This window comes from Nicotiana tabacum, chromosome 17 (assembly GCF_000715075.1).
Source record: "Nicotiana tabacum cultivar K326 chromosome 17, ASM71507v2, whole genome shotgun sequence".
Lineage (NCBI taxonomy): Eukaryota > Viridiplantae > Streptophyta > Magnoliopsida > Solanales > Solanaceae > Nicotiana > Nicotiana tabacum.
In genome coordinates this window covers 109,052,515-109,069,291 of record NC_134096.1, presented here as the reverse complement: position 1 = coordinate 109,069,291, position 16,777 = coordinate 109,052,515, and the positions used below count along the sequence as shown (strand labels likewise).

At 38.9% G+C, this 16,777-nt stretch overlaps 1 protein-coding gene across 1 annotated transcript; it reads right to left on the bottom strand.

Annotated features, from left to right (window-relative positions):
• Positions 1-770: 770 nt before the first annotated feature.
• On the bottom strand, positions 771-3,980 carry LOC107807517 (coniferyl alcohol acyltransferase-like). The gene is made up of 2 exons (XM_016631924.2): positions 3,273-3,980; positions 771-1,898 (listed from the first exon to the last, which is right to left on the bottom strand). Exons 1-2 carry the CDS (start codon positions 3,696-3,698, stop codon positions 900-902), a joined length of 1,425 nt encoding a protein of 474 aa, XP_016487410.1. The 5' UTR covers positions 3,699-3,980; the 3' UTR covers positions 771-899.
• Between the last annotated feature and the right edge of the window lie 12,797 nt (positions 3,981-16,777).

Below are 16,777 nucleotides of genomic sequence, written 5' to 3'. Positions count from 1 at the left end.
AAATAAAGTAATAAATAAAGCACAAGGACAAACATCCTAAATATTGGATTATATTTACCACAATATATTTTCTTACACGAATAACTATATGTTGCACTTTCAATAGAGATATCAATATCGACAATAAGAGTTTTGGTTATGGTAGAAAAATCAAAGCATTAGAAGGAAACATATACAAAAAACACCATCTATAAAGAAGTGTTCGATGAGATACCATCACATTAGATAACTTTAAACTACAATACATAATTATCTACTTAACATGACTAAAATTGATCGTTTATGTAAGTTCTGATGATGTCCTTTCATTTTGAATTCACGTATTATACTAATGTAACAATATTTTTCGGCATTTAGATGATTGTTGTAGTATTAAATATAAAAAAATTTTCATTAATTAAATTTTATTGTTCCTTCATTTAAATAAAGATTTAAATCATCATGTGTCATTATTAACGTGCAACGCACATTTATAGATACTAGTATACTTATATTTGAAAATTCTCATTTTAAACTTCTCATTTTACCCTTAATAGCACGTTGGTATTGTAATAACAATGGCATGATCAAATGTTTACGGTCACAAGTTCTGATGGTACTACTTTTGGTATGTGCCAAAAATTGTGTCTTTCTTTTTTAAACTTGGTGATCTGCCAAGCTTCACAATATTAAATGAAACAGAGAGAGTACTATTCTTTATACCAAGGCACCCTTAATATTTTGCTCTTAGAGAGTACTCATTTATTTTTGCTTATGTTCTGTCCCATCATGACCAAATTTTCTTTGTATAAAATCAATTAAAAAGATACATATTTGCAACTCACGTTAACATATAAGATAGCTTGTTTCTCCTTTTCACACACACATTACATAACGAGCTCAATATTTACATAACCACTTTACTTAAAGTTGAGATAATCTGCAGTCAGGGGCTTGAACACATTGGACGCAGAGGCCTCAACCAATTCCAACTGCCATTTCAGCATGTGCATATAAACAACCCAATCTCCATTTCCTTTAGGACTCGGCATTGGCATCACATATCCTGCTTTCCCTTCCCATGGAAAATGATATGACCCAAACACTGGCTCTCCCCATCCAAAATCAATCTTCCCCACCGGAAACTGTTGCCCCGACGACACCACCACCGCCGGTGCATCTTCATTTGTGGCGTAGATTCTTGCTAAAGCTGGTTCTGGACGATGATCTTCCACCCAATTTATTAACCCAAGGAAATGTTCTTTAGTTTCTGCATGTTCAAGAAACTCATGAACTGCTCTTGCTACCCAACTTAAAGGTTTCTCCTTTAGTTTCTCCACTTTCTTCTCACCAAATGAGATGGAAAGAACATTCCCAAAATACCCTTTTAGTACCTTGGCTTGTTCTTCATCTCCATCGCTCAATCTACTCCTACCATTAACCACAATCCCAAACCTGAAGTTCTCGTAATTAGGAGTACTATTGTTTTCCATCCCATTGGCTATAGTTTTCCATAGGAAAGCACTGAATGTTTCAAGCTTAGTAAACCTGTGGAATTTTGTGCTAATCATGTCGTTATTACAACTATTTGCTAATGATTGGAGGCGGCTGATGTCTTCAGCCTTGACATAGTAAATTCTGCTTATAACTTGATCATTATCATCAATATTTGTGACAGCACGTGTTTCTTGTTTTAGGGCAGAGATAGGTATATACATGCTGTCTATTACCAAGGGATCGTAGTAGGAGGGACGCCGTGGAAAAAGAAAGGAACGTCGGAAAGATGGGAGCTGAGATAGTGGTTTGGACTGAGCTATTTCTGCCCATGATACGAGAAACAAGTTGGTTGAATAAGCATCAGCAACTCTATGATCAAATGTACAAGCCACCACTATTCCCCCACATTTGAGATGTGTAGCCTGCATTAATTATGTATTTGTGTCAAATCGGTAGAGATAAAATATTATCAAAGGATTTTAATATACTCGATTAAGTCATCTAAAAAATAATTATAAGCTAATTACGGTCCATAAAGTGTGCATTAAATACATGGCACAATATGTGCTACAATGGTTTTGGATGTTGTAAATTTTGTATTGATTAAAATCACTGAGTTCCACTACAATTAAATATTATTTTTGACTATTTAGGTCACTAATTTGGATATTGCTATTTGCACGTTCTCAATTGAATGTTCAAATTTCTTTCTACCTATTATGATAAACAGAATTTAGACATATAATCCATGCAAAAGATTACTTTGTAATATACTATCTTCTCTATTTTATCTAGAATGAAGCAACAATATTACTCCACATATCCCTTGACAGATTTGAAATGGAGGTCATCAAAAATTAGGTACCTCTCTCATGTTAAATTTTATCACCTTTTTGTTTTTTGCTATAAAAAAAACACACAAAGAATAGTAGGTAAAAAAGTATATCTAAAGTTCGATTTGATCAGGGAAGACTTTTCCATTGAAGACAAAGTATGATCAGTATTTAAATTGAATGTACACTTTTTGGTTTTAGTTTGTACTACCAATATAATGTCTGCTTTCCTAAAAGGTAAACCTTTTGAATACAATATAATACTCAGAACAAAGTTCTATGGGCTTATTTAACTATTCTTCATTTACTTCCTGGATTTGACTGGAGGGACAAGTGTTATACATCCTCTTAAATTGGAGGGATTTAAAAAAAAAACTAAAAAGAATGAAAAAACCTACAGAAAGGCGCCACTTGATCTGCAAACAAACAGTAAATAATTCAGCTTTGCGATTCTTCTTCTAAAAGCATTTCTTTAAAACATTCAATTTCAAATAGAGGGAGTTCAACGTTTCTGTCATGCATGTCAGCTTTTGCATGAAAATGGCTTAGACGACTATATATATTAGTCCTACAGTCTGTGCGGCAATTGGAAATTTATTACACAACCTACAAAAGAACTCTACATGTATGTGTTTACATTTTTATATTATTTGTGAATTGAGCTGAGAAACCGAGGAAGGGCTTTCAAGTTCAGGTGTCCAGATATTTTGGGACGGCAAAAGTGTCCTTTATAGGAGTACGGATTAAGAGTTTAACATATACTGAAAGTGTAAAAAAGTTACACTCTTAAAGTCAATTAAAAGATAATTACAGAAATTTGTCTATAGACTATAGAATTAAAACCTGAATAACGCAAATTATATGAGTACTGAAAAGTTGAACTTTGCACATGCAATTATGCATAGGTGATAGGACACATGCTACTTGTAAAATAGGAGAAACTTCACAACAAAAAAACAGTACCTGAACGGCTAGTACACCGTGCTTCTTCTTTGGTACAAGCTTACCCTCTATGCTTTCATCTGGATTATACAAGTTGATTTCTTTGAGCTCTACATCAGCCCAAGCTTCTGTGAAATTGACTCCCGCATTGTTGCAAAGAATTTCGGGCTCTCCAGCAAGGTTCTGAACTAACTCCCCTGCAAATGCATAATAGGAAACCAAGGTTTCAGCCAAAGAAACCTTAAGAACTTTGATCATTGACCCAAATGAATATTTTGGTAACCCAGAAATAATGGGGTTCTGATAACAAATGAAAACTCCAACGTCCATTGGAGGCAAGAGCAAATCAAGATTTGACTGTGGTAGCCAATGCTCTTGCATTGGCAACGATGCTGCCACCACCTCAGTTTTGATCACATTCACATTGAAGTCCCTTTTGGCACCCATCTCACTTCTAATATGTTTTTTTTTTGCTTCTTTCTTCTTTTAGTTGAACTCACAGAACTCGTTCTAGATTTACTTTTGAGGACTAATCTTTACAATGGTGTGAGTGTGTGCTTTAGAGTAAGTGATGGGTGAAATAATACATGCATGGAACAGTTGTATTTATAACGTTCAAACGTAGGTGGGAGATATATATTATAAGGTTTAATAAGAGGTGAGATAAATAGAGAAATGGTAAAGTTTCTATGAGGTTGTACTAATAGAACTGAGGACGATCGATGGGGTGGTTGAGAGTTTCTAGAGCACGTTACGTTACTATACCACAAAGAATTTAATGCTTTTGGTAGAACTATACGATAATGAATCCTTAAAAGTTGGCATCCTAATGATAATAATTCCATCTTCTTTCACTTGGTAGGTCACACAATTAAAATATCACAAAAGCTAAAGATGCTCTCTCTCCATCCTTATTTGATGATTCTTGTTCGACTCGATGCACTTCGCAAAAAGATGAGTTAAAAGCACTTTATATTATAAAATCCACACTCGGAGTCAGGGTTCCAGGATTGAAACTCGAGCTATTATTTTTAAAAATAGGATGACAGTAGTAGTATTAATTTGAGAAACAGGTGAATTTGTCTGTTAACTTTTGCCGTTCCGGAGGATAGAATAAAGGAAAACTAGTGTACTCCATTGGAAATAGTAAAAATAAATCCTGCATAACTTAAAGTTGTAAGATTTTTTTTGTAACTTTCATTTCAAGAGGTGAACTCTATCTTGAAACGGTCAAAAGAAGATTAGTTCTACTATTATGTGTGGCTAAAAAGAGAAAAGAACAAGATACGATACAAAGTCTTGAGGAGAAGTTGGTTTCCTATATCGTACAAATTTTTATGTAAAATTATGATCACGGGACTTAATGAGGACGTAGTGGTGCATATCCGTAGATATAGAGTCAAAAGATGTTAAAACAAAAATTTACAAAATCTTAACAAAGGAGAATTAATTTTGGAGAAACCTATGGCAAGCATCCCGTTTAACAAAAGTCCGAAAACGTAAGACCAACAAAGAGATTGTACTTAAACTTGAGGAAGTAACCAAGTCAAAACCTTTGAACTTTGTTATGACAGAAGGTGAGGAATATTTGAACTATCTTTTACCTTTTTTTTCTTAAAATTTCGCTGTTACTTAAATTTCATTGATACCTCCGCCTCGCACATCTGTTTTGGCCTTTTTGTTCGTTTCCTTTTGTCAAGAACTTTCTAGCAAGTCTAAGAACTTCCTATACCTGATATTCACGTCATCTATCAGATAAATCGGCATGAAATAACAGCCGCACTTGATTGGAACTGATATTGATACTAGGTGTTGCCTGTGTGGGCCAAAAAATACTTTTGATATAAGCAAGCCCGTCAGCATCATGATAGCATTCATCGGCTGCCACGTATTATTAGTAAGATTTCAACAAAGACCTGCTCCAGGTCGAAGTGGCCTTTAAGAGATAAAGGGTGCGGTCGAAGAGTCAGTGAAGACCAGGGTCAAGGTCGAGAATCTTACACTACTAAAATTTCGGCCAAAACAGACCGCGGCAAACCAATCGACTTCGGTCGGTCAAAAAACCGACCGAAAAACCGACCAAAGTCGGTCGGTATTTTAAAATATTTTATTTTTTAACTTTTATATTGAAACCGACAAACTTCGGTCTATTTATTTTTGGCACAAAAATGTGGGAAACTATTTTGGCGTCCCGCGAAATTTATTTTTTAAGAAACGAACCAACTTTGGTCGGTTTTTCATATAAAATTGATGAGCGCAAAATACATACTTAAATTCTGCCCGCTAATCAAATATAGTATAGTATAATATCGTGCCCTCAGGGATTGGATTTAAACAGTATTCTCGTAGTTTTTAGCTTGGTTGCTATCCAAGATGATCAACAACTGAGATTTATAAGATGTCTAACTAAAATTAACTAAGAATCTAAAGCTATTGACTAATGACAATCGAAACAAGGAATAATCAAAGAAGGTTATCAATGGGAGAAAATAGGATTTTAATAGGATATGTGCAACATAATTTTTCGGGATCTAACTCTAGATAATTCACTTCTAATGTCCAAGTGAGTCTCTCGAATTCACTTAATTATTTTCAAACGTTCAACAAGAACTCCTCTCTCTCGACTAAGTCTTAACCTCACAAGATGAACCAATTTAAGCACGTGAAGATATGCAAGAATGCATAATAGATTGGTTTTTAGGAAAACCTCTTTCAATTATTCTCCTAACTAGGTTTATTCGATGATCTAACTAGCCTCTTTCGATTACTAAGAAGAATCTATGAACTCAACCGACAATATAATGCAAAGATATCACTAGTTATGCCTCTCTCGATTACATGAACAAGTGAATATAGATGCAATAATTAAATCATCCAAAAACGCTTCAATACATAAAACTAGAGTTATAATCCACAAACAATCATCAAGACACCAAATCCATCAAACCCTAAAAGTAACTACTCCATAGAGGAAAATAAAGTATAGGAAAATGGTCTAGTGGTAGAATAGTATTCTTCCACAGTCTTATACCAGAATGTACTGGTATAAGACATTCTACTCCATAGTATTCTACTCCATAGACATGATATAAGACTGGTACCAGAGTGTACTCCATAGAATGTACTTTAAAGAGTACAAAAAAATAAAAGGTAGTCTTATACCAGAATGTACTAAATGGTCTAGTGGTAGAATAGTATTCTTCCACAGTACAGACCCCGATTCGATTCCCAGACGGTACATGATTTAATTGCATAATTATTTTTTTTTTTGTTTGGTCATTTGTGAAATTTTATTGACGACCGAAATCGGTCGGAAATTGCGATCGATTTCGGTCGCTATTTATTACCGACAACCTAATTTTGACGAATTAAATTTGGTCGGAAATCAGTCAATTTTTCCAATTTTTCGACCGATTTCGGTCGGTATTTCTGGATGGTTTTAGACAGCTTTCTAGTAGTGTCAGACAGAGTTATAACGACTAGTTTTAGGATAAGACATAAAAAAAAATATTCTAATAGATATTCTTTGCACATGTTCTATTAGAGTTTTTATGAATATTTTCCCTATCAATAGAAAGAGATATAATGATATGGGACATAAGATCTTCACTTGTAAGAAAATATATTGACTTTAGAGAGAGAATCTGGCCATATTACAAGCATACAGAAACAACCTTTTTACTAAGATATTTGTCTAACTTTCCATTTGATCCAAGAACAACCTGAGTGTTCAAAGGCTCATCAATCATTCATCATTGTCAGAAAGAATATCTAAGTTTCCAGCCCTTTTTGGGTGACTCACACATTCTTATTTACTTAAATGTCACTCATTGCTATTTATTATTATTTAAAGCTATCTTTCACTTTTTTGAATCATTGAATATTGTTAGTGTTTCTCACATTTTATGTCATTCGATCAAATATACATATTATCTTCCACAAAATTGATAATCTTGTCTTTTGGATATTAATATTAGCTAAGATTAACTCTATTTTATTTAAATCTAATTCGTTGATCCCAAAACTAAATTTTGGGTTAAATAGTTTGGCGTCGTCTGTGGGGATTTCTTAGCTAATTGTTTTTAGTTTTTCTTAGATCTACAACTCACATGAATTGCTAACCTAACGAACTACAAGGTTTTTCTCTTTCTCTGCACATATGATAAGTGGGGATTTTGACTACTTATTAGTATTTTTTATCTTTTATTTTAGTCCAAAGGCGTTTAATTGTGTTTCCGAAAACTAATAAAATGTGCTTAATTGAAGGAATATTGGAAGATGAACTCCCGAGATGAAATTCAACTCAAAAGGGAGTAATTTAAACTCAAGGACATAATGGCACAGAAGCTTAGAAGTGCGGACCGCAGAATATCCTCTACGACCGCAGATGATGAAGGAAAAGCCAGCAGAGTTTGGTGCAAATCCGCACATGAATTGTACGGCCGCAAAAGCTGGGCCAGGAACAAAGTTCAGAGAATATGCATTCGAAGTCTATCAAAAATGCGGACTGCAGAGGAATCGTGACCCTCCCTAGGCACCCGAGCTTTCTTTAACACTCTTGTGAAATAATTGGCTAAAAATGTAAGTTTGGGGAGAGACAAGGAGCTTGAAAGATGTATCAAGGCACAAAAAGAGAAAAGAAATGAAGAGAAGGGAGGGCAAGAAAAGGAAACAAAATGCAAAAAGATAGTGAATAAGTTGAAGAGTTGGAGGGATTCAAAGAAAAGTAATGATGCAAAGCATGGAGAAATGAAAGAAGGAGAAAATGAATGTCATGATCAAGAAAGAGTGATGATAAGTCTCTCTAGTTCCCCCAAGAAAAAGAAAATGCCTCAAAGAATTGGCAAAGCGTGAGCCAAGAACAGAAAATGGAGTGCTTAAGGAAAAATGAACCCGTTCTATCATAGCATATCCAACCTTAGTCCAAAAGCCTTTATTGCATTCCGAAAAAGCCCTATGTGATTTCAAGCTGAGTGAGCTTACATTAGTGGTAATTTATATGAGGGGCAAGCCTATGGTACTTAAAGCCGTACTTGCGATAATATTTTAAGAGAGATGAGTGAACCTTTCGCAAACCTTTGGATTTAGTGCTAAAATTCTTAAGCGAGATAGGAAAACGGAGAGTAGAGGAGGAGAAGTTTGGGATCCACAATAACATACATGAAAGAGCGAGCTTCCTCGATAAGTAAAGTCAACTCTTGATGCTCAAGAGTCACATTAGAACTGTTTGTGCATAAAAGTTTAACTTGTTGCCTTGTTGGTAATTCATAAGTGGTGTGGGTAATTGTTGGTCCTAATTGATGTATGAATTACTCACTTTTGAATAGCTGGGAACTAATTTATTTGCTTGAGGACAAGCAAAAACATAAGTTTGGGGGAGTTGATAAGTGGGGATTTTGACTACTTATTAGCGCTTTTTAGCTTTTGTTTTAGTCAAAAGGCATTTAATTGTGTTCCCGAAAACTAATGAAATGTGCTTAATTACAGGAATATTGGAAGATGAACTCCCAAGATGAAATCCAACTCAAAAAGGAGAAATCTGAACTCAAGCACATAAAAGGCACAAAATATCCTCTGCGGTCGCAGATGATGAAGGAAAAGCCAGCAGAGTTTGATGCAAAGTGTGGTCCGCACATGAATTGTGTGGCTGCAAAAGCTGGGCCAGGAGCAAAGTTCAGAGAATATGCATTCCAAGTCCATCAAAAGTGCGAACCGCACAAGAATTGTGCGGCCGCAGAAGAAGCGCCTTGCAACCGCATAAGTAAAAAGCGTGTACCGCAAAAGATCAAGTGCGGCCATACATGTAAAAGTGCGGATCGCAGAAAGAGAGCTTTGCGGCCGCAGATCAGAATTATGCGGCCGCAGACTTCCGGTCCCGATAAGTTGAAGAAAAGTGCGGACCGCACATGGAATTGTGCGGATGTAGAACTTCCCAAAGGGCATTTTTGTCCGAAATTTCCAGCCTTGTATAAATAGACGAGTTTCATAATTTTAGGTCAATTTTTTACATCAACAGTTACAATAGCCGTTTCTCTTTACTTATTTTAGTAGGTTTTTTAACATAGATTTTATCATTTTAATCTTGCAATATGAGTTTTATTATTATTTCTTCTTATTTTTCTTCAATTTCAAGCATGAGTAGCTAGATTTTTACTAGGGTTGTGACCCAACCCTAGTGTGTAAACCTTATGGGTATTTAATTTAATGCTTGTTTATGGTTGGGTATTTATTATTTAGCCTTGTTCATGTTTTAATTTTGGGAATTAATGTTTGCAAACATTGGTTCATGCCTATTTGACTTGGTTTCTACTTGAGAAAGAGAGACTTAGTCTAGGAAAATATGGCTAACAAGAAATTGGGACAATCGTGAGATTGATAATCCCAATTAAAGGGTTCAGCCTAGAGATAGTAATAACCCGACTTGAGCTTTTATCTACCGTTTTATGCAATATCCATTTTGACTTAAGAAAGCCAAATTGGGCAAAATTACTCTCTGATCGAGAGGTATTGAGTGGTAATTGAGTGTTGATAGCTAAAATACACCCCGATCAATACAACAAGCATTGAGGTTTATATCCCATTAGGAAAACACCTAGGCGATGGTCATATTCCTAGGCTTTTTACAAAACTTGAAAAAACAACAAAAACAATTTCTTAGTTTTATTTCTCAACTTGTACTCTTAGTTTTAAATTAGACTTAAAAACAACTCCAATTTGTGGAAATGTACATTGAGATAGTCAAATTCACATACTACAATATATACTCCTAACCCCCATATATAGCTCCATGTGAAAATCGACCCCGACTCTTGTTGGGTACTATCATTACATTCGACCGTTTCATAACCTTAAATTGAGGTGTGAAATTGGACGAGATCAACATACAGATACTTACATGGAAGGTAACCAAGGAGATAGGACGAAAATGACAGGTGACTTCCCTAGAAAACCCATGAACGCTATCAACGAGAGCTGTGAAATACTAGGCGATGACGTGACGCCCACTGCGTCCCCCAAGCGCGAGAGGTTGCCTCCTCCACATTGCAGCATAACAAAACCAAATGGAAAAGGGGCCTTCACGTCCATAGGAGAAGGGACGTCACCAACCATGAAAAAGCTCCTTGAAGCGTGGTTGACCGATACACTAGTAAGCGTGCTCAACAAACCCGCTCCATGCACGACCATAGAGACCGCAAGAGCCCACACACTGCAATAAGCAAACGAGCAGGGTGACCAACCAGAACCTCCAACACCATGTATAACTCACAATATTACTAACAATGCAGGTGACAACGTCCTCGCCGCTGTTCTAAAGAGGATGGAAGAAATGGAGAATGAAAACAAAACGCTCAGAGATCAAATGAAAGAACACCAAGAATGAGTCGACAAGATACCGGGTGCCCCTAAGCTATTGCCAAAGAGGGACGCTGGTAGATTTGTAGAGTAGCCGTATAGCAAGGAAGAAGCCCCACATGACATACCAAAGACCTTCAAAAGACCGCCGTATCTCAGGATATATGATGGAACAACTGACCCCAAAGATCACGTGACTTATTACGTCACCGCCGTGAAGGGCAACAAGCTTACCAAGGAACAAATGTCCTCTATTTTTCTGAAAAGAATTGGTGAAACCCTCACGGGAGGGGCATTAACATGGTATTCACAGCTACCAACCCGTTCCATAGAAACCTTCGAATAAATGGTCGATAAGTTTGTAACGGCGCATGCCGGGGCCAAGAAAGCCGAAATAAGAGTAAACGACATCTTCGCCATCAAGCAGTCCTTGGGAGAGGGACTAAGGGACTTCCTCACATGATTCAACAGGTTAAGTATGACCCTACCAAATGTGTCCGAAGGGATGGCAGTCGCGGCCTTTTAGGATGGGTTGAGTAGAGACGGTTCAAGAGCGACCAAAAAATTGCTGAGCCAGTTGATGAAGAATCCTCCAACTACTTGGGATGAAATCCACAATGCTTACTGTGCCGAAGTCCGAGAAGATGATGACGACCTCAACGGACCAACTCGACGGCTCGTCTTGGTACAAGCTGAGCCAAGGAAAGAACGAAGAGATGACATATAGAGGGACCACCCTGGTCTCACGACCAAACATGGAACGACATCAGCCATACGTCAAGGCCCCAGCTCCCCCTTTCTTCCTCTATAATGAAGGCTCATCTAGGCCGAGGACTAGGACTCACCGGAATAAGAGAGGTATGCCCCCTTTATTGTCTGCTCACAATATTTGTGTGTCACCTACAAAAATAGTCGATGCCCTGGAGAAACTCGGAACGAGGTTGAAGTGGCCGTAAAAGATAAGGTCTGACCCGAGCACCAGAAAATCTGATGCCCTTTACAAATTCCATTAGGAACGCGGACACAAGACAAAAGACTGCATCTCTCTTAGGCAAGAGATTGTGAACATGTTTCAGCAAGGACACCTCAAAGAGCTGCTGAGCGACAATGGGAGAAATAACTTCGCCAGAGGTCATGAATGCCAAGGCCGGCCGAAGACACCATCACCGGATCGTACCATCAACATGATCATCGGCGGCAGCGATGATGCCTTTTCAACAACGTTAAATTCACTGCCACTCACAAGCTCAGAAGATCTATCACCTACGAACAGTATGATAGACTCGAAGGAAGTATCATCTTCAACGAGTCAGATACCGATAGTTTGACTTTCCCTTACAACAATGCTTTCGTCATCACTTTATGAATTTTAGATACTGATGTCAAACGTATCATGGTAGACGATGGGAGTGGAGCGTGTATTATCCATCCCCGAGTCCTCACTCAGATGAGACTCAAGGAAAATATAGTGCTGCACTCCATCACACTAACCGATTTTAATAATGCAGTTGAACGGACATCGGGTGAAATTGCACTCTCCATCTTGGCCGACGACATAACTCTAGAGATAACGTTCCACATTATGGACTAGGCCACCACATACAATGCCATAGTAGAAAGACCATGGATACGCTCCATGAGAGCCGTCCCCTTCATATTATACTAAGTAATCAAATTCCAACCACCTTGGGGATATTCAGCATACCAGGAGAACAACGCACGTCTTGGGAATGCTACTGCATCGCTGTAAATAGCATGACAACCCAACAGAAGAAAGACAAGGAAAGAGAGGCATATCAATCAACAGGGTCGAGGTCGACGTAAGAAGAGACCAGGGACATCATCGTGGACCCCAAAACGGTTGAAGTCGCAGACTCAACTACAGAGGACCTAGACCCCGTTCAATTAGACCCCAGTGACTCCATCCAAAAGGCCTACATCGGCTTCAAACTCTGAGAACCAGGAATTTAGTCAATTCTTAATTGCTATTATGGATTTATTTGCCTTCAGCCATACAGATATGTCGGGCATCCCCAAGGAGATCTCCACACACAAATTGAACGTCGATCCATTCTACCTCTCGGTAAGGTAGGTTAGACGAAAAGTCAACCCCTCCATCAACGATGCCGTCCACGAGGAGATAGAGCAGCTATTAGAAAACTGCTCCATTAGGGAGTCAAAATACCCCAAGTGGATCGTCAACATAGTGATGGTAAAAAAAAAGGAAATGGAGGATGTGTGTAGACTTCACAGACTTAAGCAAAGCATGCATGAAGGATTCGACCTCATCACCACATATTGACCAACTCATTAACCGGACAGGCGAGTACGAGTTGTTGAGTTTTCTGGATGCGTACTCGGGCTATAATCAGATACTTATGGAAGAAGAGGACCAGGAGAAAACCACGTTCATCGCCCACCGAGGAACATATTGTTATAGGGTCATGCCAATCGGGCTGAAGAACGTAGGATCTACCTATCAAAGATAGGTCATAAAAATGTTCAAAGATTAGTTCGGGAAGACCATGGAGGTATATATTGACGACATGCTAGTCAAATCCGTAAGGGCGGAGGACCATATCGACCATTTGAAGGAAGCTTTCGACATACTGAGACGATACGGAATGAAACTAAACCTAGAGAAATACGCGTTTGGCGTATCCTCGGGGAAGATTTTGGGGTTTTTAGTGTCACAATGGGGGATCAAAGTCAACCCAGACCAAATCAAAGATATCGAAGGGATACCGGAGCAACTGACTATAAAGAAGCAAGTCAAAAGGTTGACTGATTGAATCGTCGCCCTATCGAGATTTATCTCGCGGTCTTCCAACTGATGTCACAGATGTTTTGGCATACTCAAAAAGGATAACAACCTTGAGTGGACGCCCGAGTGCGTACAAGATCTTCGAGAGCTAAAGGCGTACCTGTAATCACCACCTATACTCTCGAAACCCAAACCCGGAGAGTATCTTCTCGCCTACCTCGTCGTCTCCTAAGTGGTAGTAAGTGCAGTCCTAATTCAAAAAAGTAAAGGTAAAAAATCTCACATTTATTTCATTTGCAAAACACTCGTCGATTCAAAGACGAGGTACCCACACCTCGAGAAACTAGCCTTGGAACTAGTCATAGCTTCACGAAAGTTTAGACCTTATTTCCATAGCCACCCTATCTCGGTCGTTACCACATTTCCCTTTAAAAAGCATTTTACAAAAACCGAGTTATCCGGGAGGCTGGCCAAGTGGACCATCGAGCTAAGCGAGCACGATATCACATATCAACCGTGAACAGCGATAAAGTCGTAGGTGCTCACCGACTTCATCGTAGATTTTGGAGCAAATATAATGCCTGAGGTCGAAAAGGAAGCCATCGAAACTTCTCTCCAAACACAAGACCTCTAGGTTCCATACACCGATGACACATCCAATGCACCTGGATCCGGACTGGGACTTATACTTGGGGTCCCTACTGGTGAAGTAATTCGCCATTCCATAAGGTGACCAGATATGACTAACAATGAGGCAGAGTATAAGGCTGTAATTACAGGATGGAGACTAGCACTCAAGTATGGGGCGAAGCAGTTGAAGTTCCATTGTGATTCCCAGCTCGTAGTTAACCAAGTCACAGGGACTTTCCAAGTCAAAGAACAAAGGTTGCAAAAATATCAGTCCAAGATCTGTAAGTTGCTGCCTAAGTTCGACGAATGCAAGCTCGACCAGATCCCGCGTGCTCAAAATCTTGAAGCGGATGGCCTCACCAAATTGGCCGCAGCCACCAAAAGCATCACGACTGGGGATAAAAATGTATTCCAACTCTTCAACTCATCATTAGACCAAATCTAGGTAAGATCTGTAAGTTTAACTTGGGATTGGCACAATCGTATCATCGGCTACTTATAGGACGACACACTCCCAAATGACAAAAAGGAGGCAAAAAAACTAACAATGCAGCCAGCCAGATACAACCTCCTCCACAGCAACTTATACAAGAGGACATTCGGTAGCCCTTTGGCGAAATATTTGGGTCTGAACCAAACCCAACACGTCCTCGAAGAAGTCCATCATGGCCATTACGGCGCTCATTCGGGTGATCGAGCATTCATTAGGTGTCTCATACGGGTAGCATACTACTGGCCCACCATGAAAAACGATGCCTCAAAATTTTTGAAGAAATACGAACAATGTCAGAAATACGCCCCAATAATTCACCAATCAGGCGAACACCTCCACTCAGTCACCTCTCAATGGCCGTTCATCAAGTGGGGAATGGACATCGTGGGCCCTCTCCCAGCAGGGCGAGGTAATGTACGATTTCTTTTAGTTTTAACTGACTATTTCTCTAAATGGGTGGAAGAAGGAGCGTTCTCCTAAATATGCGAACAAGAGGTAATCACCATCATATGGAAAAACATCATCTGCCGATTCGGCCTACCCGAAGAGATCAGCTGCGATAATGGACCCCAATTCACGAGAAAGAAAATCATCTAATTCTTCAAGAAATAGTATATTATGAGGATACTTTCAACCTCATACCACCCAGCGGGTAACGGACAAGCAGAATTCTCCAACATGTCCATATTAAATAACATGAAGAAAAAGCTCGAAGACGCCAATGGACTGCTCAGACCCACATGCCCGGATTCCGAAAATTTTCGAAGATAAACTTTACCCATAACACTACCAACTCATATATATAACTTATCCCAAATTCCATGTCCAATTTCGTGGTTAAAATCCAAAAATACCAATTGTAGGTTTTCTACCAAAATCTCACAATTTTCCTAAATCTTTCTTCCTTAAATCCACACATAAACCTTACATTTAGCTCACAAAAAGTGTAAAATTACTTACCTTATGTTATATAATGAAAACTCCTCAAAATCGCCCAAGAACCGGGACGGAAGTACTTTCAGAAGTATTGTGGGCATACAGAACCACCCCGAAGACAAGCACATGACAAACGCCCTACTCTCTGGTCTACAGAATCGAAGTAGTTATACCAGTCGAAGTTGGAGAACTAGCCTAAGATACTCCCAGGAAAGCGGCACTAGCAATGACGAGAATAGAAGACAAGAGCTCGATGAGATTGACGAACGAAAAGATATGGCGTACATAAAAATGGTCTCCCAAAAGAAGCAAGCAAAACTTTACTATAACAAGAAGGCAAAATTCCGGCCGCTCAAAGTCGGGGACTACATACTCAAAGCCAAAAGCCAAGCAAGCAGAGATCCACGGGAAGGCAAACTGGGAATAAACTAGGACGGCCCGTACAAAATTATAGCCAAAGCAAACAAGGGTTCATTCCAACTAGAGACAATGAAAGGAAAACAATTACCAAACAATTAGAACATCATCCACCTCAAATACTTCAACTTCTAAAAGGCAAAAGCACCCCCAAGTCGTACTCTTTTTCCCTCACTTGAGTTTTGTCCCATTAGCGTTTTCTCAATGAGGTTTTTAATGAGGCGACAAAAGGGACACTTCGAGTCGAAGTATGCAAAGAAGGGACTGCTTTCTCTTTCATTGCACGACTCCTCAATACTCTCCAAGTCAAACAATGAAGGGACTGGATAGATCGGGACTGGAAGAACAACCAATTCCCAAATTTTGCAACTTTCTCTAATTATGTAATCAGAGCAACAACGTCAAAGTAATAGATACTTACGTCTATCAAAACTTAAGTTCGACCCAGCTCGAACAACACTTATCGGCCCTCGGCTGCACCTTAACAAAAGGTTAAGTTAGACCCAACTCGAACAATACCTATCATCCCTCGGCCACACCTTAACGAAAGGTTAAGTTCAACCTAGCTCGAACAACATCTATCGGCCCTCGTCCACACCATAATAAAAAGTTAAGTTCAACCTAGATCGAACAACACCTATCGACCCTCGACCGCACCTTAATAAAAGGTCAAGTTTGACTAAGCTCGAACAACACTTATCGGCCCTCGGCTGCACCTTAATAAAAGGTTAAGTTCGATCGAGTTCAAACAACACCTATCGACCCTCGGCCCACAACTTAATAAAAGGTTAAGTTCGACCGAGTTCGAACAGTACCTATCGACCTTCGACCTACAATTTAAGGAAATGATAAGTTCGACCCAGTTTGAACAAACACCTATCGGCCCCCGGCCACATGTTGGCAAAAGATCAAAATCAACCAAGTTCAAACAAC